The sequence below is a fragment of the Lutra lutra genome, chromosome 5 (genome assembly GCF_902655055.1).
Source record: "Lutra lutra chromosome 5, mLutLut1.2, whole genome shotgun sequence".
Taxonomy (NCBI): Eukaryota; Metazoa; Chordata; class Mammalia; order Carnivora; family Mustelidae; genus Lutra; species Lutra lutra.
In genome coordinates this window covers 84,731,027-84,758,667 of record NC_062282.1, presented here as the reverse complement: position 1 = coordinate 84,758,667, position 27,641 = coordinate 84,731,027, and the positions used below count along the sequence as shown (strand labels likewise).

At 43.0% G+C, this 27,641-nt stretch overlaps 1 protein-coding gene across 12 annotated transcripts in view; it reads left to right on the top strand.

Moving 5' to 3' along the window:
* The window catches only part of PPP2R2B (protein phosphatase 2 regulatory subunit Bbeta), a 456,957-nt gene that overhangs the window by 376,091 nt on the left and 53,225 nt on the right, over positions 1-27,641 (top strand). For all 12 annotated transcript variants that reach the window (XM_047731093.1, XM_047731088.1, XM_047731087.1 and 9 more), the window contains one exon: positions 16,518-16,695. In XM_047731093.1, coding sequence (XP_047587049.1) covers positions 16,518-16,695 — 178 coding nt within the window. The remainder of the gene's footprint in view (positions 1-16,517; positions 16,696-27,641) is intronic.

Genomic DNA, 27,641 nt, shown 5'->3' with positions numbered 1-27,641 from the left:
GGGTCTTGGTGAATAATAACATGAAAGTGTTAGGTTGAACCAGACCAGGCATAAGTCATCCAAAATAGTAGGTTGTTCCAGAAGTAATTACCAGATTTTATTCAGGATAAACTCTTATTCTTAATACACTGTAACAATGTGATCTAAAAAAAAGTATGTGATTGTCACGGACAAGTCACAATTTGTAACATTGTTAGGGAATTGAGAGAAGATGGGAAGAGAGAGTTAAAAGAAATGGGTTCATTGCCTGAAGAAGATTGAAGTGCAGTTACAACAGCATTCCAAACACAATAACTTTTCTGGAAGGAGTGGCCAGTTGTGTTTTGCTCTTGAACAAGAGACTGTTAGAAGTCTGAATTATAATACTAGGAGCTTTAGTCAGGAAATGATTCCAAGAAGGCTGTCATAATAGTGCCAGGTTGAAAGAGGAAGCTAGAAAATTCGTCCTTTTCTACAGGACTCTTAAAATACCAAATTCTCCACTGGTCTGAGTATATGTGTGCATGAGGAATGGGGGAAGTTCTATGAACTCCCACAGTCAGCCTATGGAAGGACTTAAGAAAGGGGTCATTGGAAGTGAGGCATGGAGGTGATTATGAACATGATATGTACAAGGGAAGAGATGAGATTTTTTTTTAAGATTTATTTATTTGACAGACAGAGATCACAAGTAGGCAGAGAGGCAGGTGGGGTTGGGGGAGCAGGCTCCCTGCTGAGCAGAGAGGCCAATGCAGGGCTCGTTGCAGGCCTCGTTCCCAGGACCCTGGGATCATGACCTGAGCTGAAGGCAGAGGCTCAGCCCACTGAGCCACCCAGGTACCCGAGATGAGATTTTTTTTACAAGGATTTGACTCTTCCATTCTTCCTACCTTTCTCCCTCCTCTCCTTTGTAATAGTGACGAGCACTTGGTTTGAAAGTGTAATGGAGACAGGATCAGAGGGACTCTTTGGAAACCATAGTCAGACTCATAAACAGATAGAGTTAACTTTTGTTAGTGAGGAGAGGAGAAAGGGCCAGACATCCAGGGAGAAGCAGGTTAAGAGACCAGGCCACCCCAGGAATGCCTGGGTGGCTAAGTTAGTTGAACATACAACTCTTGGTTTCAGCTCAGGTCATGATATCAGGGGTTGTGGGGTTGAGTCTTGTGTTGGGCTTCATGCTCAGTGGAGAGCCTGCTAGAGGATTTCTCTCCCTCTACTCCTCCCCTAACTCACATGGTAGTTGGGGGGAGACATGCTCTGTCTCTTAAAAAGAGAGAGAGAGACCAGATGGCCCTGGAGAGACAGAGAGAAAAGCAAAACATAGTTCCCAGGTCCCTGACAACATGCCACATCCCTATTCTATCTCATACATGCCATCTCCAGTCCTGACAAGCCTCAAGCTTTTCCTGTCCTACAGTAATCCTCTTGATTTTGTTTTATAGGAGTTTTTCTAAGAAGTAAGTTTGTGGTGGTTTCTGTTTCTTGACGTCTAAACTGTCCGGACTCGATGATTTCCTGCCCCTCAACACCCGTGCCTGCTACTTTCTTCTCTTTCTCCATTCCTATTTTGGAGTCTTGCCATTCCTTTTCTCTTGAGGTCCTAGGTGCTGCTGCTTTTCTCAAATACACTCTTCTCTTTCTGGTCCCATTCCTTTACCTTGTTCTTTGCCTCTCCCTGCTCTCTCTCCTTGAACTAGCAAAACTTCTCCAGAGCTATCTCTTCCCTCACCCACTTCATATAACAGTTCACTTTCCAGGATTATTACATTTCAAATTCAGCCCTGCTATTGGGGAATGGAAGATCTCAGGTACCTCCCACTCTGCAGCCAAACTACAGGACATGATCCTATGTTCTCCAAATTCTGAACTCATTCACCCATCTTCTTCATTATACAGAAAAATCTGGTTATCCAGAGTCCATAATTCATAATTTCATACACGCACACACATACCATTTCTCCACCCCTGTATTTCACTTTGAAAAGAAAGGGGTAAATCCTGGAGGAGGGGGATGAGGGAGAACTTAGGAAATCATACTCAATTTTAAAAACTCAAGTAGTATAGAAGACCTTTGACTAGACATTCATTTATTTGAAAAAAAAAAAAAGACCTGGGAATTTTAATTGAGCACATGATATGGACTATGAGGGAGGTAAATCAGTTTTAAACTACTTAAAGGGGAAAACACACATGTTGTGTGAAGAATATAGGTCCATCTATGGTCAGAACTAGTGAATGTGTTCAGTAAAGCAAAGCTTCAGCAGAGGTGAAGCAGCCCTTAGCATTGGCAGGATATGAAGATTGGGGTCTTGGTATAATTTATTTAATGAGGCATAAGATGGGTTGAGAGCTGGTCTCAAGTGTTGCAAGTGCTTTTGTATGGAGGAAGGGGCTGGACTGGCTCTTTGATTACCTAGAGAACTAATAGGTAGACCATGCAAGAAAGTAGATCTTGTGCTCATTAGAGCTGCTTTTTTCCCAGAAAGAATCTTCCCAGGAAGAGTCTGGTGCAGACTGAAAAATCCTAAGAATCCTGCCCTGGCAAGACATTAGACATTGGGATTTTGCTGCTCTTTCTTTTATGCTCCAAAATTAACTCGTGGTTACAGCAACAAGTGAAATAATACTAAACTGTGGACCCACATCTCAGTGCAATTCCTGTTACTAGTTTGGTGTGTGTCTTTTCATACCTTTCTCTTTGCTTACACAAGCACATATTAACATCAGTAGATGGATAGGATTGGGTTTTGTTTTTACAAAGTTGAGACCTATACACATTACTCCGCTAAGTAATAGTAGCATCTCTTCAGGTCAATCCTTCCTTGAAATAATGGCAGATATTTTCAAGTATGGGTGTACTATAAGTTGTTAAATCATCCTCTTATTGATAGACATTTGGGTTGTTTGTAGATTTTGCCACAGTGTAGTTATAACTAACAATGCTGCAGTAAGTGTGCACAAACATGTATTATCCCAAGCTACTGTTTGGTTTTTGTAGAATAATATCCATTAAAGTAGGATTTGTTTATACATGAAAAGATGTGTACATTATTTTGTTTTAATACCTACTTCCAGGTCACCTTCTGGAATTTTCTTGCCGTTCATAATCCAACCAGCAAGTGCCCAATTGCTCCTGTCGTTTCCAGGATAGGGTATTATTAGTCATTGTAATTTTTACCCATCCAAGTAGGGCTACTACAGATGAGGGAATATAGTGTAATTGTTAAGGGTAAGGATGCTCTTGCTAGAATACAGAAGTACCTGTCTCAGCTCTAGCACATGCTACCTGTGTGACTTTAAGCAAGACACATAACTGCTTCGTGTCTGTTATCCTCCTTTGTAAATAGATATGAATACCTACCTCATAAAATTGTTATGTGTTTTGATGAATTAATAGTGATAAACACTTAGAACAGTGAGTGGCATATAGTAAAATTTTTGTAAGTAAAAATTAAAGATTAATAAGATTAATCTTCTATAAGATTAAAGATTCACAGACTTAATATGCATCTCCTTGATGACTAGTAAGGTTGGCATATTTCTATGTATTTCCTGGTCATTTGGTTTTCACTTTCTCTCAATTTTCTGTTCATATCCTGTGCCCATATTTTTAATGAGTTGTCTTTTCAACTTTTCAACAGTTTTTAGGAACTTTCTATATATTTTGAATGCTGTCATTTTTGTCTCCCATAAATGATTTCCTTCTTGTTTATGTAAAACATCAGAGTGTCTCTTTAAAGTTAACATAAAAACCTCAGTCAGTACAGAACTATAAAAATAATTTAAAACTCGGGGCACCTTGGTGGGTCAGTTGGTTAAGCGTCTGCCTTCAGCTCAGATCATGATCCCAGGGTCCTGGGATTGAGTCCCACATCAGGCCCCCTGCCTCAGTGCTTCTCCCTCCCCCTCCCCCCGCTTCTTATGATCTCTCTCTCTCTCTCTCTCTCTCAAATAAATAAAATCTTTAAAATAATAATAATAATTTTAAACTCATATAATCTCATACCACTAAAGGTAACCATTGTTACAAGTTTGTTGTATGGAAACCCTTCCATCTAACCCCTCAGATTCATTGGCTGCTCTCAGCCTTGGCTCTACATATTAGTCAGTTAGGGGGCTTTTGAAGTATCATTACTTGGGTTCCACCTCACAGGCATTCTGACTTAACTGACCAGTGGTCAGGCCCAGGTATCTGTTTTTAATAAGAAGTCTCATTCGATTCTGATATGCAGCCAGGAACGGGAACCAGGGGATGCAGTTCTGAAAGGAGATTCATAAGTTAATGGTTCCTAGATCATGGTGTCATTAGTAATCACTACCGCCATCTGTTGGCGGGAGGCAGAACTGACACCATTTAGCTATTTGTATAGCTTTGTGCGTATCTCTTGAAAGGCCATGTTTCAAAGTTCTTCGTACACCTCCATGTCTTTTCAGTGTCATGACTTCTCAGATGTGACTTCCAACTCTACGATTCTTGAAGTAAATATCAGATTTGTATTTGTATATTCTGCAGTAACAAATGACAGAAAGTGGTCTGATGCTCCTGAGGTGGTGTCTGTCTTTGGTCATCAAAGACTCAGTGATATTTATGCTAATCACTGATAGGAGAAAGTGTGTGGATAGATTTTAGAAATACTCCTATCAATAGCAGTTGAAAACCAAGACAAAAACAGTTTTGTGATTAACCGAACTAATCAGAAATTATACCCTCTTCCCATCCCATCTCCTTCCCCACCTATAAGTGTTAATTGAAATTTTCCCCTACTGGGGTATTTTAAGATGTCTCCTTTTTTTCCTGCAGAATTACACAATGTGAAACATCAAGGGAAATAACAGGAAAGGCAGTGAACAGGGAAACATGCTTTGAGAAATAGCAATGTTGGCAGAAAATGGAAGTGTCTGCAAAAAAAAAAAAAAAGATAAAACTGGCAGAATTACAGGCTGCTGCATGGACTGGTAATTAGATATCGAGTTTATCTTCTGAGGGAAAGAGATTTTTCCTGTCTTTTCCATAGAGAGGGCAAAAGAAGTCAAAGACACTAAAAGCATGAAATTGTTGGTCTGCCATAAAAACTATCTTTGATGCATTGGGTTTAAAAATATATATATTAATTCCTCGGGCAGTTTTTATGGGTTGTATGTCATTCTTATAGCTGGTAACAGAGGATAAGTCTTCCAAGTACATAAAAGAGAGTGTGTGTGTGTGTGTGTGTGTGTGTGTGTGCGTGTGTATTATATGCATGTGTATATGTATATGAGTATTTATGTCTATATGAGTGTGTGTACATATATCTATACTTTTTAATTCCAAACATCTCTGTGAATAGAAACTCTTTGCTACCTATTGTACAAGTTAATACTGGGTTTCTTTTTTCTATCCTAGATTTAGACATTGTGTCTGATGGGTTTCTTTAGGAGCTGGGTTTTTCAACCTCACAATGGTTGATTTGGGGACCAGATAGTGATTTGTGGCTGGGGGCTGTCCTGTACCTCACAGAACATTTAGCCTTGTCCTGGGCCTCCGCCCACTCGATGCCAGGAGCATACACCCAGCCGTGACAACCAAAACTATCTCCACTCTTGTCCAACAGTAAAATTGGCCACTGATTAGAGGATGCTAGAGTCCTGATCTGGGGAGGTGAGTTTTTACTACCCTGAAAACAATTTACCGAATTCCCCAATCTAAATTAGAGCCCCTATTTTTTTTTAATGAAACATTATTTTGTTTCCTCTCTTGAAACCCGGTACGTCTCCTATCACGGCAGTGACAGTTGACAGGATTATCTACCTTGAGACCTTAATGTCTTTCTTCTCTATTCTACTTTAAGTGCCGCAAATAATCTGTTTTGTTCACTCTCTACACGTACCACCGAGAGAAGTGATTGGCACTTCATAAATGTTTGTCAAATGAAAGAATATAATTCTCAGATATTTAAGACACGGAAGCACAAAAGCCTGACTTGGTCCAAAGGGGTTTTTCCTCTAAGGCTTACTTCAATCTACATGACAAAGCCAGTAAAAGAAATCAGGGACATATTGAGGCTGTTGAAGGGTGTGATCAGGGAAATCTAAAAATTATATTATTTGGATAGGATTCCCCGGGGGTTTTGGCGGGCTGGTCTTGAGTGGCAGTTTCATTCTGGAAACAGCTCTGGTCTGTCGCTGAAAACCGGAGCCAACCTATCACTCTTGCTTTCTGAACTCCATCCACCACTGGTCCATGGAGGAAACAAGTTTTTTGACCAGGGGGAGGCTTAATGCTTCATTAATTCTCAGAAAGAACATGCCCCAGGACCAGGAAAGATGTGCCTGTGGAAAATAAACCTCGGTGTAGACAGCGCAAGAGACCTTCATGTGCTGCTTTTCATGTTTTTAAAAAAATGGAATTAAGATGCATATTTTTTAAAATGAAAAATGACTGGCATTCTTCCCACTGAAAATGGGAAGTAATTGAATTTGTTAGTGGTTTATTTTATTTGACAGTCTTTGTACATACTCGATTTGGTTTGTTACACTGAATTACCCTTTAATAATGGGTACACAGAATGCCAGACTCTGGCCCCCAGGTTGGTTTGATAATTGGATGGACGACCATATTGTTCCAGGGTTTTCATGACAATGTGGACAGAAGCTATTTGGGAAAACTCCTAACCAGAAAAGCCTTCAGCTGTTTTTTTTTTTTTTTTTCCGATGAAGTTAATTGCTACCCAGTGAACAATCATCCCACTAGCCACTTTTCCTCGGCAATGCCGAGTTCTGTAATCACGACTGAATTCCCTAGGTGGATAGAAGGGATGCCTAAGCCCCAGAGCCAATAGAAAAAGTCCTGAAGTCTTCCTTTAGCAGTCTCTTGAAATGGACCATATTTCTACAATTGACAGTTAATGGTAAGAATTCAAATAATAGCATTCATAGTGGCTGAAGCGAGACTGCCAAGTTCAAGGGCAGCTTCACAGCTTGAATGAGCATTATGACCTCCTGTGCTTCTGCATCCACATCTGGAAGGTGGGAATAATATCAGCACCTTCCTCTTAGGGTCATCGTGAAGGTTCAGTAACAAGTTGTACATTAAGTGCCCAACCCTGTCCTGCCCAAAGTAGATTTTCCTTAAATGTTTCTTCCTTACTAGATAGTACGCCTCAGGCCCTTTGCTGAGTTTTCTCAAAAAAACTACTGAGAGTTGCCATGTGTAACATCATGCAAGGGACCGTTCACGTGGCAAAAGGTGAAGAAGTTCCCCAAGGCTATGTGGCTGATAAATGGCTCACCCAGGATTCAAGCCCAGGTCTACTTCCAAAATTCTCTTACACCATACAACTGTAGATTTGATGTTCGTGCACCCCCTAGAAGATGTCTGAAAACTTCTGTGCCTTCCTGAACATTTATATGTAGACGACTAAGCATTTTCCATCGTAATGGTAAATAATTACAGAAGATGAGTTCAGGAGTATTTTGAATGTAGGCAGTTTAAAATAAAACCATTAGGGCACCTGGGTGGCTCAGTGGGTTAAGCCGCTGCCTTCGGCTCAAGTCATGATCTCAGGGTCCTGGGATCGAGTCCCGCATCGGGCTCTCTGCTCAGCGAGAAGCCTGCTTCCCTCTCTCTCTCTGCCTGCCTCTCTACTTGTGATCTCTCTCTGTCAAATAAATAAATAAAATCTTTAAAAATAAATAAATAAAATAAAAAATAAATAAATAAATAAATAAAATAAAACCATTATATCACCTTTTTAATGCATCTACTGGAATTTAAATACCACCTTAACTGGATACTCACCGATGTCCATTGAAAGAATATGGGAACAAGTTCTTTAAAAGTCAGAACTTTATATTGCTTTTCTTCTTGAAACATATATTTTCGCTTCCCCCAAATAAATGCTAAAAGCCTTTCTTGATCGTTTCTGCAACAAAAATAGGTACCCCCCCCCCAGAATATATGAAATTCTCTTGCGGATGTAATTGTTTCTAAAATTATTAATAGAATACAGCTGACCTGAGCAACATAAACACATCATTCTGACAAATAATAATTAAAAATAAGAAATAAAACTTTATTAGAAATTCATACTATATTGAGCTGGAGCTGGTGACATTTGTGGAGCATAGATTAAAGGCACCATCCACTTATCTCTCCCAGAAGTGTTTATACCTTGGCTAGTGTACCACAGTAGGATTGGAGATGGGTGAATGCATGTCTTCTCTGTTTTTCTTTTGCAAAGAGAAAGAGATAGGCTGTGGGTATCTCCTGAGATGATTTGCTTTCAGCAAGGAAAATATGTGGAAGTTAGATAAGGGGAAATGGTTGCCTTTTTATTTTTTTTAGAGTGGGGGAGGGGAATAGGATAAGGGTGAGAGAGAATCCCAAGTAGGCTCCCCACCCAGTGTGAGCATAGACTCGAAACCCTCAGATCAGATTTTGACCTGAGCCAAAAATCAAGAGACAGGCACTTAACTGACTGAGCCACCCAGTCGCCCCAAAATGGTCACCTTGAAAACTGTTCCATATAGTTGTTGGGAAGCCATCACATACTCCTGTTTAATGATGGCTGCTCTGCCACAAAGCTATATTGTTTGGGAACAAGGATAGTTACAGGAGGACCCAGTGGCTCTCCCATTTTCAGGCTGACCTACTCGGTCTTCCTTGACACTGAAGAAGTCTGGCTTTATCCTAAACTCACAGTAATTATCATTGGAGGGCGTGAAGGATTTCCTTGAAGAAAGCCCAGAGAGACACTTGGTGGCAAACTTGAAGTGAGGCTTGCATCCATGACTTCCTTGGTTCTCCACCTGCCTAACCATTTATTGCTTCTGGATGGAAGAGTAAAATCATCCCAGATTCTCCACCCAGCCTTACACCTGTGGTCCGAGCACCAGGGTCACGGTTTCCTTGCACCAAGGAGGAGGTAGACAGCTCTCCTCTCTTTCTTTTCCATGTTGAACAGCCATGGTTTCAGCTTCCCCAAAGGACTTGTTAGGAGCAATGAGAAAGGGTAGGCGGTTGTGTTTTATCTGCCTCCAGAAAGAATCTTAAGGACCCTCTGTGTGCTAACTGCCTGGCATGTAATAATGTTTATTGAAGGTTCTATCTGGGCCCAGTGTGTGGTCATGACATTGCTCTGTGTCCTCCCTAAGTGAGGACATGGAGCACGTAACCCATGACTGTCCTTTGGCCTATCAGTCCCAATATGAAATGTTGGTATCTCAGTATCTCCACTATTGGGAGAGTGGTGGGGAGCATGTGTTGAACAACGAGAAGGAGATATGGAACAAGCATGGAGGTAAACTGATAGCAGTTTTCTCAAAAGGCCCCATAATGTCGATTATGTCATGCGTGCTTAACAACCAAGGGTGTTCAAATGCGTGCCTGCTGGACTCCAACATATTTGACCCGAGCTTACCAATCAGCTGAAATCCATTCACATCCTTCCACACCTGACCCCCCCCTCTCTCTTCCTTCTCCACGACTCCATCTTCTTTCTGTTCTGTAGCTCCTCTCGGGCCATCTCTGCTCTCTGAGCCTTGCCTCTAGTCTGTCAGCTTGCTGGGGCACTGGAGGTTGCCATGGTAAACACAGCTGTTGTTTTTTCTCTGTAAAGAGTCGGTGCTCAAAGGCATGGGGGTCCTCACCTCTAGCCTCTTCCTGCTGTGCGTTTTCACAGATGTCGTTTCAAGTGGGGGCCGCAGGGGCTGCAGGATTCTGCACAGCTTCCCCTGTGTGTCTCTGAAGGGGGGCTTCATGACCCGCCGACGCCCGCCTCAGTGTCATGGAAGATTGTGAAGAATCGCCCGCGTGGTCGCCAAATAAGCCCAATGACAGCAACATTCATTTTGTTAGTAAATGGGTTCTGGGGACTGAAAGATGATCTTATATGTTCCAAGAGGAGGGACAGGAAAGATAATGAGAAAGGAGCTGAGGCGGGAAGACTAAAGGCCAGGTGGGGAGAGATGGATGGAGTGGTGAGGGAGAGTGAGCAAGGAGTTTCTGAGCAGGAAGGCGAGTGTGTTGGACGGCTCCCCGAGTCTCCTTCAGCCTCCCGGTCACGTCTGTGATGCAGCACAGACTATTGACCCCACGTCTGCTGCCATTGCTCCCTTACAGACTCCTCTCCATCCACAAAGATCCCTTGATGTTCCTCCTGTACTGTAACCTCAAGTGCCAATGTCACACTCTCCCCCACCCCCCGCTTCCCTCATGGGCTCCAACTTTCACACCTGCTCTTCCCTCCATCGGGAATGCTGTTCCCCAGACAGCCATCAGCTCCCTCCCACACTGCATTCTGGTCTTCCCTCAAAAGCCATTCCTCATCCACACCCACCCACTTCCCCAGTTCAGGCACTCTTCATGTCTCAAACAGAGGGGGTACTTGAGCCCATCATTAAGTCACGGCCACCCTCCCCCAGAAACACGTGGAGTCACACACTGGTGCACACGTTCTTCGTTTTCTGTTTTCTCCTCTCTGAGCTTCTGCATGGGCTGGTCCCTCTGAGTACAGCATAACCCCTCCCTTCTCCACCCCCCATTCTGCCTGATGGAGTCCTGCAAGCCCTTTGCACCCTGCCCGGTTTCATAACCCTCTCCCTCTGAGGTCTCCCTTGACCTCCCCAGGTGGACACAGAGCCCATTTGGCCAACACGGCCTGGGCGGTGCCTAGTGGCCTCCACCACAGCACAGATCCTGCCCTGAAATGTCTCTTTACTTGTCTCAGTCCCACACACCCCACTGTGCTCTTCCGGGGCCCAGAATCGAGATTGACCGACGGCTTAGACTCCAGAGTCAAGCGTGCCAGCCATGCCTACCAGCTGTGTGACTTGCCACAAATTCCTTAACCTTTCTGGCCTCAGTTGCCTCATCTGTACAACAGGGATCGTAATACCTACCAAGCTAAATCATAGAATACTCATGAGAATAAAGCGATGAATTGCTGAAATGTTTAAAACCTGCTAAGCAGTCAACTGGGTGAGAAGATAGTGAGGACACGTGAAATCTGAGGTGGGGGGCGTGGAAGGCCTCTCTCAGGGGGTGATATTGAACAAAGACCTCAGCGATGAGGAGGAGGCAGCCATGTGGTTCTCTGGGCTCTTTGCACCACCCTAATATTACAGATGAGAGCTCTGTCAGCTTTCAGCAGGTTGCACTCTGACTCTGATCTCTTGGGACGTGGCACCCTCTCCAGCTAATCTTCTAATACAATGCTGGCTGTCTTGCCAACGGGGCTGACGTGCTCCTCCTTCAGAACGAGGCTCGGGGCAATGAGGGGAAACAGAATGCAAGTGCAGGAGGAGTAGGAGGCACCTGAGGGAGGGGCGTGAAGGGCATCCCGCGGCCCTCTGGGGCCTGGGGATGCTCTTCTCATTTCAAGCATGGGGCAGCCTGGTCTCAGCTGATTTGAGCCTCACCCACCACGGCCAGCATGGCTCAGAAGAGAGACTTTGACCTACAAGCTAAAGGTCTTGGCTTGATCCTGGGTTTTGTCCAGTTTTTGTCTTGACACTTGGCAGAAAGGGGGCTCTGGTCCTATGAAAATGGTTCGGGCACGTGGTTTGGGGGCAGAAGCAGCTCTGGGATGGGAGGGAGAAACCCAGACTGTGCTGGCAGCCCCTCTCTGGGTGACTGGACAAGGCACCTCACCTCGGCGGGTCCTGAATCTCTCATCTGCATGTGGTAGGTACTGCCTGGGCCAGTTGTTTTCACCCTTGCCTTACTCACAGAAATACTTATTTAAGCAAGATATGATTGGGAATCCCAATGGACTGTCAAGAGTGATGAAGGAGGTAAAACCTAGACAGCCAGGGCTCTCATTAAATTCCCATCCCCCTCATGCATGCGCACACACACGCGGCCACACACATGCGTGCACACACGTGCGTACACACACACAGGATGGTCCTTGGGAAAGGCTCTAAGCACCCTTCCAAGATTCATTGTTCCGTGAGTCACTGTCACCTCACCCTAGCACAGAGTCCTTCCAGAGTATTAGGCTGAACCATACGCAGTTACGGAGATTTGATGATTTTTGACCTGCAAAAATGACAATTTCTTATTTCCCTCTAGTAGTTCCATCTGCAGTAGTGTGTCCACTCAGGAACCACACTGCCTCGGTTCAGCCTCTCGGCTTACTGTCCATGTGACGTTGGACGGGGTACTTTAGCTCTCTGAACCTTCCCTAGGAAATGGGTGAACAGAAGAATCTTCCTCGGGGCCTCTGCCCCGAGAAGGCAGAGGGCTAAACGAAGCAGAGCCCTGGACTCAGGGCAGGGACGGGGGCGGGGGTGGGGGCGGGGGTGCTCTAACACAGCGACTGGCACAGGACATGGAAGCCCTCCATGAATGTCGTACAGAGAAGGCCCTGACGAGTGCCGGTGGGTCCAACTCAGAACACAGTGCCCGGCTCTTCTTCCTGTCTGGCCCAGAAGGCACTAGTTAGCCGGAGCAGTTGGCAAGCACGGTCCCAATGGGGCTTCCTGATGAGCTTGCCGTCCAGCTTGAACCAGACCTCTTCCTTCCTGTGAGGGGCATCATCAGGCAGTGGCTAGACCTCGCCCCGGGCATGGGAATGGTGCCGGACTAGTGTGAATGATCTTCTTCCCTCTGCCTTATCTGGGGGAAGCATCAGAGGCTCCCTCCCCAGACACCTCCACAGAGCCTTCCCCATTAAGTGGTACATCATGGAATATGTCAGCCTGAATTAGCAGGCAGCCCCATCACGTTAAGCTGACACTCTGGGCTGGCAGTTCCCACTTTGTAATGCCTCTTGATCCCGGCTGTCACGCTCCCTCCCTGTCACCACAGCCACGGGAAGCCTCTGCAGACAATGCACTGTAATGAAGGAGGCTCAGTGAGGACAGGAGGAGGAGCCACGGGAAGTCCTTGCAGATTCCATTTCTTCTGTGGCCCTGGGGAGCCCGCTTTGAGCTCTGCTACATCTGGGGGGGGGGTGGGCAGAGGAAGCACAGGTAGCCCTCCAAAGCACCAGGTGGGGAGCTCCTTTATGACACACTACAAAAGCGTGGCATGTGTTTTTGAAAGCACACACAGTCGCCCCCCCCCCCCATTCAAATACCAGGAACACCTACAACATCATATTGAGGTTGCTAGAGGCAGCTTAACTGTAAACCTCATGGACTACCACTACAGTTACTACTATCAGTAACGCTGTCGGTTCCGCAAATACTAGTGCTGGGTATTCATGTCACATCTGGACCATTCATCACTTCCTGTCACATATGATACATGAGTGTGGTGGGAGACGGTGGAAGGAATGCCAGCTCTGCAGTCAAATAGGCTCTCATATTAAATTCTGACATTGCCTCAGAGCCACCACAGCCTCCTCTAGCTGGGCAGCCCCGGGCCAGTGACTTCAACTCTCTGAACCTGAGCTTTCTCCTTGTAATAGTACTCCCACTAGTACCTATTTCACAAAGCTGATGAAAGAATTCCCAGGAACGATGTATGAAGAATGATTGACACAGAGGAATAAATGCCCAGTAACTATTTGCGAGGAGAGTTCCCAAGAGCAGAGACATTTTTTTAATCCATTACGAAGTCTTGACTTGGATGCACCCTTCACTGGTGTTGATAGTGTATCATCTTCCTTTCCAACTTTTTACTTCATTTGTCCTCTAACTTGTACTCCACCATACATCAGGAATGATCACATCAAAAGTTTGATCATACCACAGTCATTGAAAGTCTTTTCATTTCTGCCCATTTCTCTAAAGATAATAGCAAAAATCTTTTGGAGGTGGGGATCTTGCCTGTGACCTCTTCTGTTACTTCATCTCTTACCAAGGTTCCCATCACTCCCTCTGTCTCACCCACATTGACCTATCAGCCCTTCATTCCTGTCCTACCCCCACCACAGGACCTTTGCATGGGCTGTTTCCTCCAGCTGGAACATTCTTCTCTCCCCTCCTGGGGTAGTAAACATCTTCTCATCCTTCACAGTTATCCATCCCAAACTTCCTTAGCATCAGCTCTCCAGAACTCTCTGGCCATTTTAAATCCCCCCTTGCATGATATCCTCTCCTTTGGGACACTTACTGCATTTTATTGTGACATGACTTTGTATTTACCTCCTCCATCTAGACCAGCTGGATGAAGGCAGGAAGTGTCTGGTTTTGCTCACCAGTTGGATCCTCCCGGCGCTTGCAGTCAAATGCTCTACCACTGCCCCCAGGACCTTGTATATAGCCTAATAAATGTCTCTCAAGGGCAAGAAGGAGGGAGAACAAGAGGATATATTATCTCCACAGATCCCAACTACCCTTCCTGATAACTAGGGGTATTACTGTTAATCACCCATGGTCACACAGCCCTTAGGCATGTCATGAATCTGTGATGAGAACCCAGGTCTTATAGTTCTTGCCATCCCTAAGCATATGCTCTAAAACCATCATCCATAATTGGGGGGGGGGCTCACAAAGCTTGCCCTCCCCTCTCTTTCCTGGTGTTCAGAGGATTCCTAGTTCTTCCTACATCCATGCCGCCTGTCTAGCACCACAGCAATAGAGTGCTCTTATTTTATTTTTATAAAATAAAAAGATTTTATTTATTTATTTTACAGAGATCACATTATTTATTTATTTCACCACCAGAGATCACAAGTAGGCAGAGAGGCAGGCAGAGAGAGAGGGGGAAGCAGGCCCCCTGCTGAGCAAAGAGTCCATGATCCCTGGACCCTGGGATCATGACCTGAGCTGAAGGCAGAGGCTTTAACTAGGCTTTAATCTACTGATTCTTCTGAATTATTTATCTGATTTAAAAACTCTCAAAAGTTCGAAGGAGCTAATCTCCTCCAAGACTGAACTAGGATGAGTATACTTCACAAAATGTAACCTTTGTTTCTGCCCTGTTCCCCTCACCCGCTGGGCTGAAACAAATCCAGAACTGAAGTCTTAATTGAGCACCTGCAAACTAATCAGTCAGCAAGTCCACTCAGTTGCAAGAGATGACTTCCTTGAAATTGTTTTGGTCCTTTTACTTTCTTGTTTCTGGTAAAGGATCACATCTGTGTTTTCTGTTTGTTTTGTATTGTTTTTAGTCTGTCCCCTGTCAGGCACTGGTAGGTTCTCTCTCACTTTCTCAGGAGCCAGTTCACCTGGGTGAAGTCAGAAGTGCCCTTGAATTCAAAGAGGGAGTCAAAAGAGCATTGCGTCTTTGTTCATATTTGCCAGGAAGAGCTTCGTGTGTTGGAATCGATGTAACTGCCTGATTCTTTGGCCTATGGGGAAGAAGACATTTGCTCAAATATTCTTATTCACTCATTCAACAAATAATCACTGAGTACACTTTATATATCAGTAAGATGACCGTATACTTTATTGTCCAAACTAGGACAGTTTTGATGTGGAAGTAGATATTATGTGGTTGGTACATGAAGACAACAGGTATAAACCAAGATTTTCCCAGGTAAAACAGGATGTCAATGAGTGCTCTATATGCTAATGGCTGAATTTGGGCTCTTAGAATCTTAGGTGGTGATATATTTTCCCAAAATGCCCTTAAAGATTGGAGAAAAAGCCAGGATGGGATCTAGACCTCCTAAGCTCTGTGGTATAAATGTAGATCAAAGTTGAACTAGGTATTTCTGAAACTTGCCCACAACTTCCTTCTTATTTAGTTTTTTATTTTAATTTTTTTTATAATTTTTTTCAGTGTTCCAAGATTCACTGTTTATGCACCACACCCAGTGCTCCATGCAATACATGCCCTCCTTAATACCCACCACCAGGCTCACCCATCCCCCCCCATCCTCCTCCCCTCCAAAACCCTCAGTCTGTTTCTCAGAGTCCACAGTCTCTCATGGCTCATCTCCCCCTCTGATTTCCCCTAACTCACTTCTCCTCTCCTTCACTTACCCCACAAGTAAGTGAAGCCATATGATAATTGACAACTTCCTTTTTAAACTACACTTCTTTTTTTTTTAAGATTTTATTTATTGATTTAACAGAGAGAGACACAACAAGAGAGAGAACAGAAGCAGGGGGAGTGGGAGAGGAAAGAAACAGGCTTCCCACTGAACAGGGAGCCCGATGTGGGCTTGATCCCAGGACACTGGGATCATGACCTGAGCTGAAGGCAGATGCTTAACGAGTGAGCCACCCAGGTGCCCCATTATACTGCTTTTTGAAACAAACAGGCGAGCAGCTTGGAGCAACAGCTCTGGGAGCTAAGGACAGCACTGTAGATTCTCAGTTCAGTGACCCTAGGATGAGGCCCCCTAGAGCAGCCAGGGAAAAATGCTCAGAGCCTATAAAGGATGAAATTGCCCATGAGGGAGGGCTAAGTGATGGTGACATCTTTTGAGAAGGATGTAAAACTGAAAGGAATAGACCAAAAATAAATAAATAAATAAATAAATAAAACTAAAAGCAGCAGAGGAGACAGAAATTTGGGATTTATCAGTCTACTTCTCTAACTTCAAGTTTTTAACTGTGGTCATGATTTTGTGTGTATGGTAAGGACATAAATGTGCACACGTTTTCCCTGGTGAAGAGCTTTGGTTCTGAAGTGATCTGTTTCTCTTCCATCCCAGGTGCCTGTCCTGAGACCCATGGACCTGATGGTGGAGGCCACCCCGCGAAGAGTATTTGCCAACGCACACACATATCACATCAACTCTATATCAGTCAACAGCGACTATGAGACCTACATGTCAGCTGATGACCTGAGGATTAATCTCTGGAACTTTGAAATAACCAATCAAAGTTTTAGTATCCTTTCCTGGGGGTCAATAACCAGTTGGCTTGAATCCTAAATATTCAGGTATGTTCAGGCTTGGGGGGAAGTAGAAGAGAAAGAAGCCATCGCTACCACTGCTCCTAGCAGTTGTGGAGGGCTGTTCCCTTTTCAATTGTGTCGGCATCCATCCTTCATCCTAACAAACTTAGAGAAGTATTGAATTACTGACGTAGTAGTCCCGCGTTGCCTCTGGGTTGGAACTCGGAGTCAGTTCGTTGGCATAGAGACATTCATGTGTCGTGAACTCAAGTCAGTTGCAACTTTATCAACTATAAGACCCCAGAATTCAGTTAGGGTTCCTTCCTCTTGTGAAAGGATTTGTAAATGGCCTCTATGGGCAGCAGGTACTCATGAGATGGTTTTCGTTTTATCAACATGGTAAAATAATACTGGCTGCTATTTATTGAATTTGAAGCACTACAATAGGAGCTTCATGCATTGACTCTCATTTTGAGAAGTGCATTTATTGTAATTTTACAGATTGATGAATTTCCACAGAGCACACCTGTATAACCAGCATCCAGATCAAGAAACTAAACTGTGTTAGCAACCCTCACGTCCCCATCATGCTTCCTTCTAGTCCCCATACACCAAAGGTATATTTGATATAACAACCCCCTAATGTAAATATTACTGTCCACTATTTAGCTAAAATCCAGCAACATCAAGAAAATTGTTGAATGAGTGTCTGAGCCAACATTCTAATTCCATTACAATGAGTCTCTGTTTCATAATATGGATGGGTCATTTATTCCCTACCTCTCCTGTGGTCCATCCCACCACAGCCCTGACTCCTCACTTGAATTCCCATTCTCAGGTAATGATTTCTCTATCCAGGCTGCTGAGCACCTGACCTGGGAGTCAGTATGGATTTTTTTTCTCTCAGTCACCAACCTCCCTATCCCCAACCCAATCTATGAGTCCCACTAGTGCTTACTCTGAAGTATATCTCAGATCAGCTACTTGTTCTCTCTCCCTCTCCACTCCTGCTACCGTACACGAGCATAGGCCACTATCCCTTCCTCTATGTGACTACAGTAATCTCCTGTTTAGTCTCCTTTTTTTCTTGATCTTCTACATAGTTCATGTTCCCATAAAAGAGTGGACCTTTCGGTATTTAATTCAGATTTCATTCTTCCCCTGCTTAAGACACTCTAATAACTTCCCAGTGAATTTAGAATAAAACCCAAGTTCTTTACCTTGAACTACAGGATTCTCTATGGTCTGGTCCCTACCTCCCTCTTTGATATCCTGTCATATCACTCTCCCCAAATTCACTCTGCTTCAGCCAACTCATCTCTTTTCTGTTCCTGGATAAACCTTGTTCTTATGTCTCTTCTTTGTATTTGCTGTCCCCTCTTTCTGGAATACTCTGTCCCCAGAGTTCACATGGCTAACTCCATCCCATCGTTCACATTTCAAACTCATGACACCTCCTCAGTGGCCCTTTTCCCATTAACTACCAAGTAGCCACCAATAGCCCTCTATCCCTCTTATCTTCACAGTACATACCACTATTTGAAATTGTGTGCGTGTGTGTATTTTGGATTTCCCCATGTTTAAATGTAAATTCTATGAGAGAAGGGGCTTTATATGATCCATTCCTGTATCTGAGTACCTAGAACATTCTGAGATACAGAAAATGCCGTTTTGATTAGCCAGGGCAAGTTTGAAGTGTGATAGATCACTGGAATGGAACTATCCAGTAGACAGTTGATTGCTTTTTTTTAAGATTTACTTAGAGAGAATGAGCTAGGGGAGGGGCAGAGGGAGAGGAACAAGCAGACTCCCTACTGAGCAGAGAGCCTGAGCCAGAGCTCAATCTCACAGCCCCGGGATTGTCACCTTAGCTGAAACCAAGAGTCAGATGCTTAACTGACTGAGCCGCCCAAGTGCCCCAGTGATCATGAAATTTAAGCTGGAAATTTCACTTAAAGAGTACATTTGTTATAGTAAAGCTATGAATCTTTTGATAAAAATAGACTACATAGTGTCTCAAACACAAAGAAGATGATTTCTGTTATAAAGTCCATTATGATCATCCCCACCAAAAAGCAACCTCCTCCAAACTGTGAATCAAAGAAAGAAGCTTCCATCTTGCAGCTCCCCACTGTCACCAGCCTGACCTGCGGTCAAGACAACAAAAGGAAATATTGTAGAGAACCCCATACAGGAGGCTCTTTTGGGCCAGGCCCTCAAATAGCATGAATCCCATTGGTTAGAAGTCAGTTACATGTCTACCTCTAACTGCAAAGCACGCTGGGAAATGTAGTGTAGCTATGTGTGTTTAAAAAATATATATATTGACCTGGTTTTGGTACACAGCTAGCTAGTCTCCACCACAGAAAATTGCTTGATAGTTGCCCAAGGCTTTTTTGCCCTTACGTCTTTATTTAAATAGCAGTTAACTTACAGTGTTATATTAGTTTCAGCTGTACAATATGGTGATTCAACACTTGCATAAGTCACCCAGTGCTCATCACAACACTCCTTAATGTCTATCACCTATTTCACCCATCCCCCACTCACCTCCCCTCCAGTAACCATTACTTTGTTCTGTATATGGAAAAGTCTGTTTCTTGGTTTGCCAAGGTCTTCTAAGAAAGGCAGTTTAAGCAAGCAATGACAGTGATGGAGGCACTAAGACCTGATCCTCAGGACCATGACTGGCACCTCCTGTTGGTCACGGAGCAGACTCTACCTACTATCTGAGCCTCAGAAGACCTGCCTACAGATTTTGTCTGGAAGTTCAGCTGCAAATAGGATGAATGTGGGTTGTGGTTCCCTCTCTCCCTTTATACCTTCTCCAAGAGCCAGGAATCTGCTTGGTCTCAGCTGTTGTCTCTCTGAGCGCCTGCTGTCCCCAATCTAGGTGACATGTTTTCTGGATTTGCCTCTAGGCCTTCAAGAGGGAGGGGGGTTTCTTTAGGCATTTGGGGAGACAGATGCCTTGGGGAGAATGCAAAGGGGAAATATTAATAGCACAATTTAGGTTATATTCTGCAGATGTGTGACAGCCTGCCAGATGCCGGCATACAAATGAGACTGTGCCACTCACCCTGAAAGCAGCCGTATGTAAAATCATCATCGTCATCATGAGGATGATGATCACTGGTATCTATTCAGTTCTTTTTAACCACACCGCCTTAAGTGCTGAGCTGATGGTACAAACTGGGACCCTTTTGCCTCTTGTCACTGAAGTGTAGCCACCTCTGAGGGAGGATGCGGCCAGCTTTCAAAACACCCTCAGAAAAACACCAGCCAGCAGGCAGCTCTTATTAAATCACACAGTGTTTAGCGCCATTTCCATGACGCCTCTTATCCACTACAAAGGCTGGAAAACGTGGTTCAGGTTAGAATGCTGGGGGTTCCCGGAGCACGGTAGGAGTACTATGGGGATGGTAGTGAAGGGGCTTCTAAGCACGATGGGGCCTTTCTTTGTTTTCAGAATTAGCATTTATGACCGTGATGACTAGAAAAATAGAACTATCATATCAGTCTGATGATTTCATAGATCCTGAAAAATCCACTTAAGTTACAGAGGAAGTATATGTGAAGAAAAGTGAATAGTAAGACAAGCGGTCTTGCAGTCTGGTTAAAAAATAGTCATGAGGGGCGCCTGGGTGGCTCAGTGGGTTAAGCCCCTGCCTTCGGCTCAGGTCATGATCCCAGGTCCTGGGTTCAGGCCCCACATTGGGCTTTCTGCTCAGCGGGGAGCCTGCTTCCTCCTCTCTCTCTGCCTGCCTCTCTGCCTACTTGTGATTTCTCTCTGTCAAATAAATAAATAAAATCTTTTAAAAAAAAAATAGTCATGACTTCCCCTGCCTGGCATTTGGTGTGACACTGGCATTATGATTGAGAACACAGGCTGTGGAGTCCTAAAAGTTCTAGAAGCTCTCAAAGTCCTAAAGTTCACTCTCAGCTCTACCACTTGCTGAGTATGGAAGCTTTAACATGGTTCTTAATTTATCCGGCCCTCTGTTCCATGATCTTTAAAGAGGAGCTCTATCAGAGAGGATTGTGAGAACTTTTTAAAAGATTATATTTTATTTATTTATATTTGAAAGATTTATATGTTTCATATGTGTATGTGGATAAATTTTATATATACAATTGACCCTTCGACAGCAGGGGTTTGAACTACACCGGTCCACTTACACGGTGATTTTTTTTTTTTTTGATAAATGCAGTACAGTACTATAAATGTATTTTTCTCTTCCTTATGATATGCTTAATAATGTTCTCTTTTCTCCAGCTTGCTTTATTGTAAGAATACAGTTTATAATTATATATAGCATACAAAATATGTGTTAATCAACTTAGGTTATCGGTAAGATTTCTGGTCAACAGTAAGGTATTCGTCATTAAGATTTAAGGGAGCCAAAATTTACATGTGGATTTTTGATAGCACGGGTGTCTCTGGCCCTAGTCCCCACATTGTTCAAGGGTCAACTGCATATAAAATATATCCATATATGTGTATATACCTATATATGTATGTATGTATATGGACACATATAATACTTGTACATATATTCATACAGAATCATATATGCTTAGGTCAGTGCCCTGCTAAATGAGCGATCAGCAGGTTTCAAAACGAGGATGATCATCATGGGACGAACAAGGAAACCAAAAAAGTTGAATGACAGTATAGTGGATTCTATTCTGCTTCATTCATTGTCTGGTCTTCTCCATTCTAGACTCCTCCTTTGGTTTTGCAGTTGAATGCTCTTTTCAAGATGTTGCTCATTCTACTCTAGATCCCACATGCTTGCAGGATCTCCAAGGCCCAGGGCCTTATGTTTAATACCAGATCAGATTGTATCATTCCTGGCCTCATGACAGCTTGAATCCTCTCCCTTCCCTCCATAGCCAATCTGTCCTTGTCTTATATAACAGGTTCTGTCTTGAAATGGTCAGACCGTGTGGCCTTAATGGGTTAACTACTTTAGGATAATAATAACAACTCATTGCTAGGGTAGTGACTTTCTAAGGCAAGAAGCAACCCTAATTTTCAAATTAGTTTTCTGTGGTATGCTTCAGATACTTAGAACTCTCTCCTCAAGATTAAGAATGAGTTCACTGGGCCTTTACTAGTCCAATATGGGAACTATTAATAGGCTCCTGTCAAGTGAAAGTAAAGAGAACAGCCCTCAACAACTGGATAGTGGGTACCTAGTTTGTGCCCGGCACTGCACTTAGGCCATGGGGATAGAAAAAGTGAAAAGAAATTTCCTGCTTTCAGAATGATATTCATCAAATAATCACTCCCTCCTGCCACATGCCCTTTGTACATGCTAGACCAATCTCCCCTGACCTCTTTTTAATTACAAACAGAAGAAAGCCCTGTGAGGAAAGGAAATACAGTTGTGTGAATGCTTCTTTTTTGAAATCTGATTCAGATGAGGGAGTAAAAGAAGACTTTGCAGAGGAATTGATGATTGGGTTAAGATCTGAAAGAGAAAGAGTATGAGCTAATTTGGCAAAGAGGTCAGGGGAGATTGGTCTAGCATGTACAAAGGGCATGTCACAGGAGGGAGGATGACGATTTTGGGGGAACTCCAAAAAGGCCATTGTGACTAGAGCTCAGAGGATGTGGTGGAACATAGTGTAAGCAAGCCTAAAATGGTCAGCAGAAGCCACATCTTACAGAAGTCTGTTCTCTGGGCATGACATAGAACATCTCTCTGAGAGAAGACATCTGGAATCAGAGGGTGCTTTATTACTGACCTTGGTCTTAGCAGCCCTGTGCATCAGCTTCATTTGTCAACTAAGCTGAGGCCCTTTTGTACTTGATTCTCTCATTAGGGGACCTCAACTCCTGGCTTTTGTCTCTCTGTAGTACCTTGGACAGCGGCCTTTCTTTCATTCTGGTGGGATTCTACCAGCCAGGCCCTGAAGGAGACTGTGGGGCCTGATACCAGTTCATCTCCCTTATTGCTGCTCTGGCTTCCATCCACAAATGTACATATCACTCTGAGACTGGCATTTAGTGTAAAAGAAGAGCATTCCAGTGACAGCCCTTGTAGGTTTTCTAAGGTCTGGTGCTTTGCTTATGTGGCTGCTGACTCTCTGTCTGTGCCATACCTTGGATTTGATGAGATAAGGGATTTCCCTCGGCATGGAGAAAGCCCCTTGGACCTCGTGTTGTCAAGAGAGCAGGCAAGAATGCAGCTAGGCAGACTTCTTGGGCTTTTTTGAGCTTTCTAGAGAAGTAGAGCTTAGTCGTTAGGAGTGCTTAGTAGTTAGTAGTAGTTAGCTTGGAGGTTAGACTCAGGAGTCACATTCAGTGGAGTGGAATCCAGTTTTATCTCCTAAAATATGTGTGACCTTGAAAAGTTGCTTAACATCTCTCTGACCCTCCATTTCCTCATCTTTTAAGGGAGATAATAATACCAGGTATCTTGTAAGGTTATTGTGGGTATTAAATGAAATCATCATGTCAACTTCTTAGCCAAGCACCTGGCACAGAGAAGAGACTTAATAAATAGAAGCTATTATTATCTGTAACATTTTCCCAGGCCTCTGTTCTTCTAATCTTGTTGCCTGGATCCCATTCTTTCAAAAAAAAAAAAAAAAAAAGGTAAATGATTTACAATATCCAGGCCTGGCATCTTGACCTATTATTGACCTACTATGGATTTTCTACATTTTAAAAAACTATGCCTAGGGAAGGCTGCTAAGTCACAATGACTTAAAGTAAAATCCATAAACATTTATTGAACACTTACTATGTGTACTGGAAATGCCAAGATGAGTAAAACTCCATCCCTGTTATTATGGCTCTTATAATCTGAAGGGTAGATGAATCAGAGTTCAACCAGAGAAGCAAAACTCTTGGGGGAGCAGTGTGTGTATGTGTGTGTATCTGTCTGTTCATCTGTCTTTCTGCCTACAGAGAGAAAGAAAGGACAGGAGGGAGTGGGAGAAAGACTGACTTATTAAAATGAATTAGCCTTGCAGTTGTGTGGCTGGCCAAGCAGGTCCGGGATCTATAAGGCAATCAGTCAGGAATGGAAAAATCACAGGTGGGTTGGAATAGCACAAGCACAATTTGAAGCTTGTCCACACATCGTGGTCAGGAAGACAGAACAGTTTTGAACCCAGCAGCCTTTAGGAGTCACTTACTCAGGGGAGGCCTAAGCTTTCCCTTAAATATCTTCCAGCTGATTAATCCAGGCCCACCTAGGATAATCTTCCTTTGATGAACTTCAGGTCAACCTCTTGGGGTCTTTAATCACATCTGCAGAATCTCTTACAGCAGATTCCCTAACAATAGAACTTGTGGGAGGAAGAGTGTGTGTGCGTGTGTCTGTGAGAGAGAGAGAGAGATACACAACAGCTGCTTCCTCCCTTCTGTCCTCCGAACCTCCTGAGCCCATGTTAGCCCAACATAACCAGAAATATCCTACAAAGGGAACACCAGGGATTCAGCCTAACCAAGTTAACATATCACAAAACCAGCAAAGCAAGTATGTGGACGGAGGGAGACAGACATGTTGTCATCCTAGGGATGGTGAGACTAAGAATTTTTGGAGCCTGTATTAAGTACCTGGTATGTTCTACACATTATCTCTTATAGTTTCTGGCCTCTTTTTGTAGATGAGCTATCAAGTCTAAAGGCTTTCAGTATTATGTAGCTGGTCACAGACTTGGGGATTAAAATCTTGGTCACTCTTACTTCATACTCCAGTGAGATATCCTCTATCTCACCATCTCAAATTACTCAGTTAGTACTAATAATATGGACTACGTGTTAAATGTAATCAAGGTGCTAGGACACAGGACACAGGACAGGGAGAATCATGAAGGAAAGGCTAGAATGCATCATAAAGGGTAACATCCGAACTGAACTTTGAAGGGAATACTGGGTGTTTGCTAATAACGGAATTCAAGCTCTATGTCACGTGAATAGTAGAGTCCACAGTTATGGGATTTTCAAGTGCTCCTCCCCCAAATCATGAAGATAATCTCAGCCCAGTGTCTTTTGTAGCTCACTACATACTCATAAGCAGTAACTAATGTGGCACCATGTGTCTCTTTGTCAGTATCTCATATTAAGCCTAGCAATTGGCAAACCCTCCATAAATATTTGCACATTGGCTTTTTTTAAGCTCTTAAAAGAAGAATATCCCTTAGAGTCCTCTTCAGAGATTGCCGGTGTTTTATCATCAAGTAACACATCCATTCAGCTAACAAGATCTGGAAGCTTGATAATCAGTACTTAATATCCAAAGATTGCATTCAGACTTTGGAAAGGGGGAAAAAAAAAAAAAAAAAGCAATTCATGTCCCCTAAAAGGAAATCCAACTCTAATGTGGTTAAGAATGTTCTCCACGTTCGGTACTGACAGACTCTAACTAGTTCAACATGAAAACTTCAACTGCTCTTGGACATGGGTGTCTTTCCCAGGCCAGTGTAGACTCCGCTCTCCAGCCCAGCCTGCAGAAAGGCCTCCTGTTCAGTTTTCCTGCCCTTGATCGGCTTAGGTGGGGCTTAGGTAATGAAACAAAACAAAAACAAAAGAAATCTTGTTATTATCAACAAAATCTGCACAGATAAAGACAGAAGCATGCAAGGCCCTCAGCTTCAAAAGCCCATGAAACTAATGTATAAGCTATCTGTGGAAAAATAAATTTTTTGGAGATGGGATTATTCAGTCTACTGTAAAGCTCTTTAATAACTTTCTCCATGAAATTATTTCATAATCAAAATTCTCAGAGGTTATTGGAGTAAATAGGATTATGCCCATTCAAAGATGAAAAAAATCAAAACCCCTAGAGAAAAAAAAAATGGCTTTCCTATGTTCTGCAAGCAAAACAGACTTGGAATCAAAATTGGATCCCAATCTCCTTGACCCAGTTTTGTTCCAAGCATGGTATTGATCACAGTACCATCTTGAACTTTACCCATGGTGATCAGGCCTCTCATCTTTCACCTGTCTCATGGATGGTTCTAACACAAGGAAACTACTTTTTAATTTTTTATTGTTTAAAAATAAGTATTTATTGTAGAGATTATTAGAATCACCTATAATCTCACCGCTTAGTTTTGATTGTATATACAGGGGATATACATCACAGTTTAACATCATGCTAGCTAATTCAACTACAAGGGTGGAGAAAAACAAATAAATAATAAAAGGAGAAAAAAATCTTAACTCTATTTCTCCAGAAAACTGCCTTCCATTCAGCCTAGGACCTACGCACACCCTGTCAACCCACACACGTACCATTTCTCCCTCTCTTCCCTGCTTTCTTTTTCTGCTTAGCAGTTATTACTGTCTAGTATATTATATATTATGCTGATCTGCCGTGCTTTGTGACCATGTGCCCTTCTAAGATATAGGCTCCACAGATCAGGAGGATGTTTTAGATGTTTTGGTCATGGCTGTATCCACCCCTGCCCCCCCAACCCAGAAAAGTACTAGCAGTTTCTCTGTAAACATTTGTAGATTTATGTGAAGGAATGAAGGAATGAATGAATGGTAAAGGTAAATTACCCTTTGTAAAGTACAGTTACTAAAGGGTAACTTACATGCTGACCTTCCTTCTAATCCCTATAAGATAGTAACCACATTTCCTTCCATTCTGTATTCTCTCTCTCTCTGTCTCTCTTTCTCTGTTTTTTTTTTACATGACTCTGGTCAAACTGTGTATATATTTTGTATCTAACTTCTCCCACCTAATTTTATATATATATATATATATATATATATATACACACATATTTTATATGTACACATTTACACTATACATATATATTTATAGTATATATAGTATAATAATATATACTATATAATTCATATAATACCTTGTCTTTTCCTGTCCTGAAATACTACTTGATTAAGAGAAAATGTGGAAATGATAACTGATAACTGAAAATTCATAAACCCACCCAGATGGAACTATTACTAACATTTGGAATCTTGCCTTTTGGCTCATCAGTTCCAGAGTGTAAGTTTTAAATGACCTTATGATCATGCTATAGATGCAGTGTTTCACAGCTTTTTAACAAACTTAGAATTTCATTGCAAAAACAATTTAATGAGGAAGATCAAAATTTACTTACTCGTTTCCCTATTTCTGTATATATTTGTCGGTTTATTATCGCTCTCTTTTTTTTAATAGTGTTGCCGTAGACTTTTTTTTTTCTTTTTTTGGTAGAAAGCTTTGTCCAAATTGGAGATGAAGGAAATGACTTTTGAACAGCCCCCGTGCTACCCCTTAGCGTCCTGCCATTACCTTCTCCATTCCCTCACCCCACTGGTGATGTAATTTATGACTCTGGCATCTTATTTGTTTGAAGCCAATCCCTTAAGGGGTGACCTCCCAGTGTCTTCAATTATTATTTTAAATGATGCCTTAGGCCCTGCCTGGCACAGTGATGCCCTCACCTTCCCTCCTTCCGCCTTCCAAGCATAGAGCTCAGCTGCCAAACTAGCTGTGCCCCCTCCTGTCCTCGGAGCTGCCTCCAGAGTCCCAACAGAGAAGCAGATTAACCCCTTTTGTTAGCAGAGGTAATTTGTCTGGGCTCAGCATTAATAAGGAATGCCATAAGCAGTTGGGGTCAGGAAGAACAGATCTGTCAAGCCCCAGGGTTAATTTAATAGCAATCTGTTGGCTGTCTGCCTTGTATATTAGCCATGAATCCGGTGTTATGCTTTGCTTTTGCCATTTAGTTCTTCGGGACAACAGGGAAATAATTTGGATAGAGAGTTCTAAAGCAGAGGGAAGAGAAAATTGACTGTCAAAATGCATCATTCTGTTTTCAAGATAATACAGGAAGCCATGCACTGCTTATCTCTTTTCTCTTTCCCTCCTGACATGAAGGGCAAAACCACATATGCCGAAGGCGTGCATCTCCCTTTAGAACAGAGTAAGAGGAAAGTCCTGGGTTTCTGGATGAGGTAGAT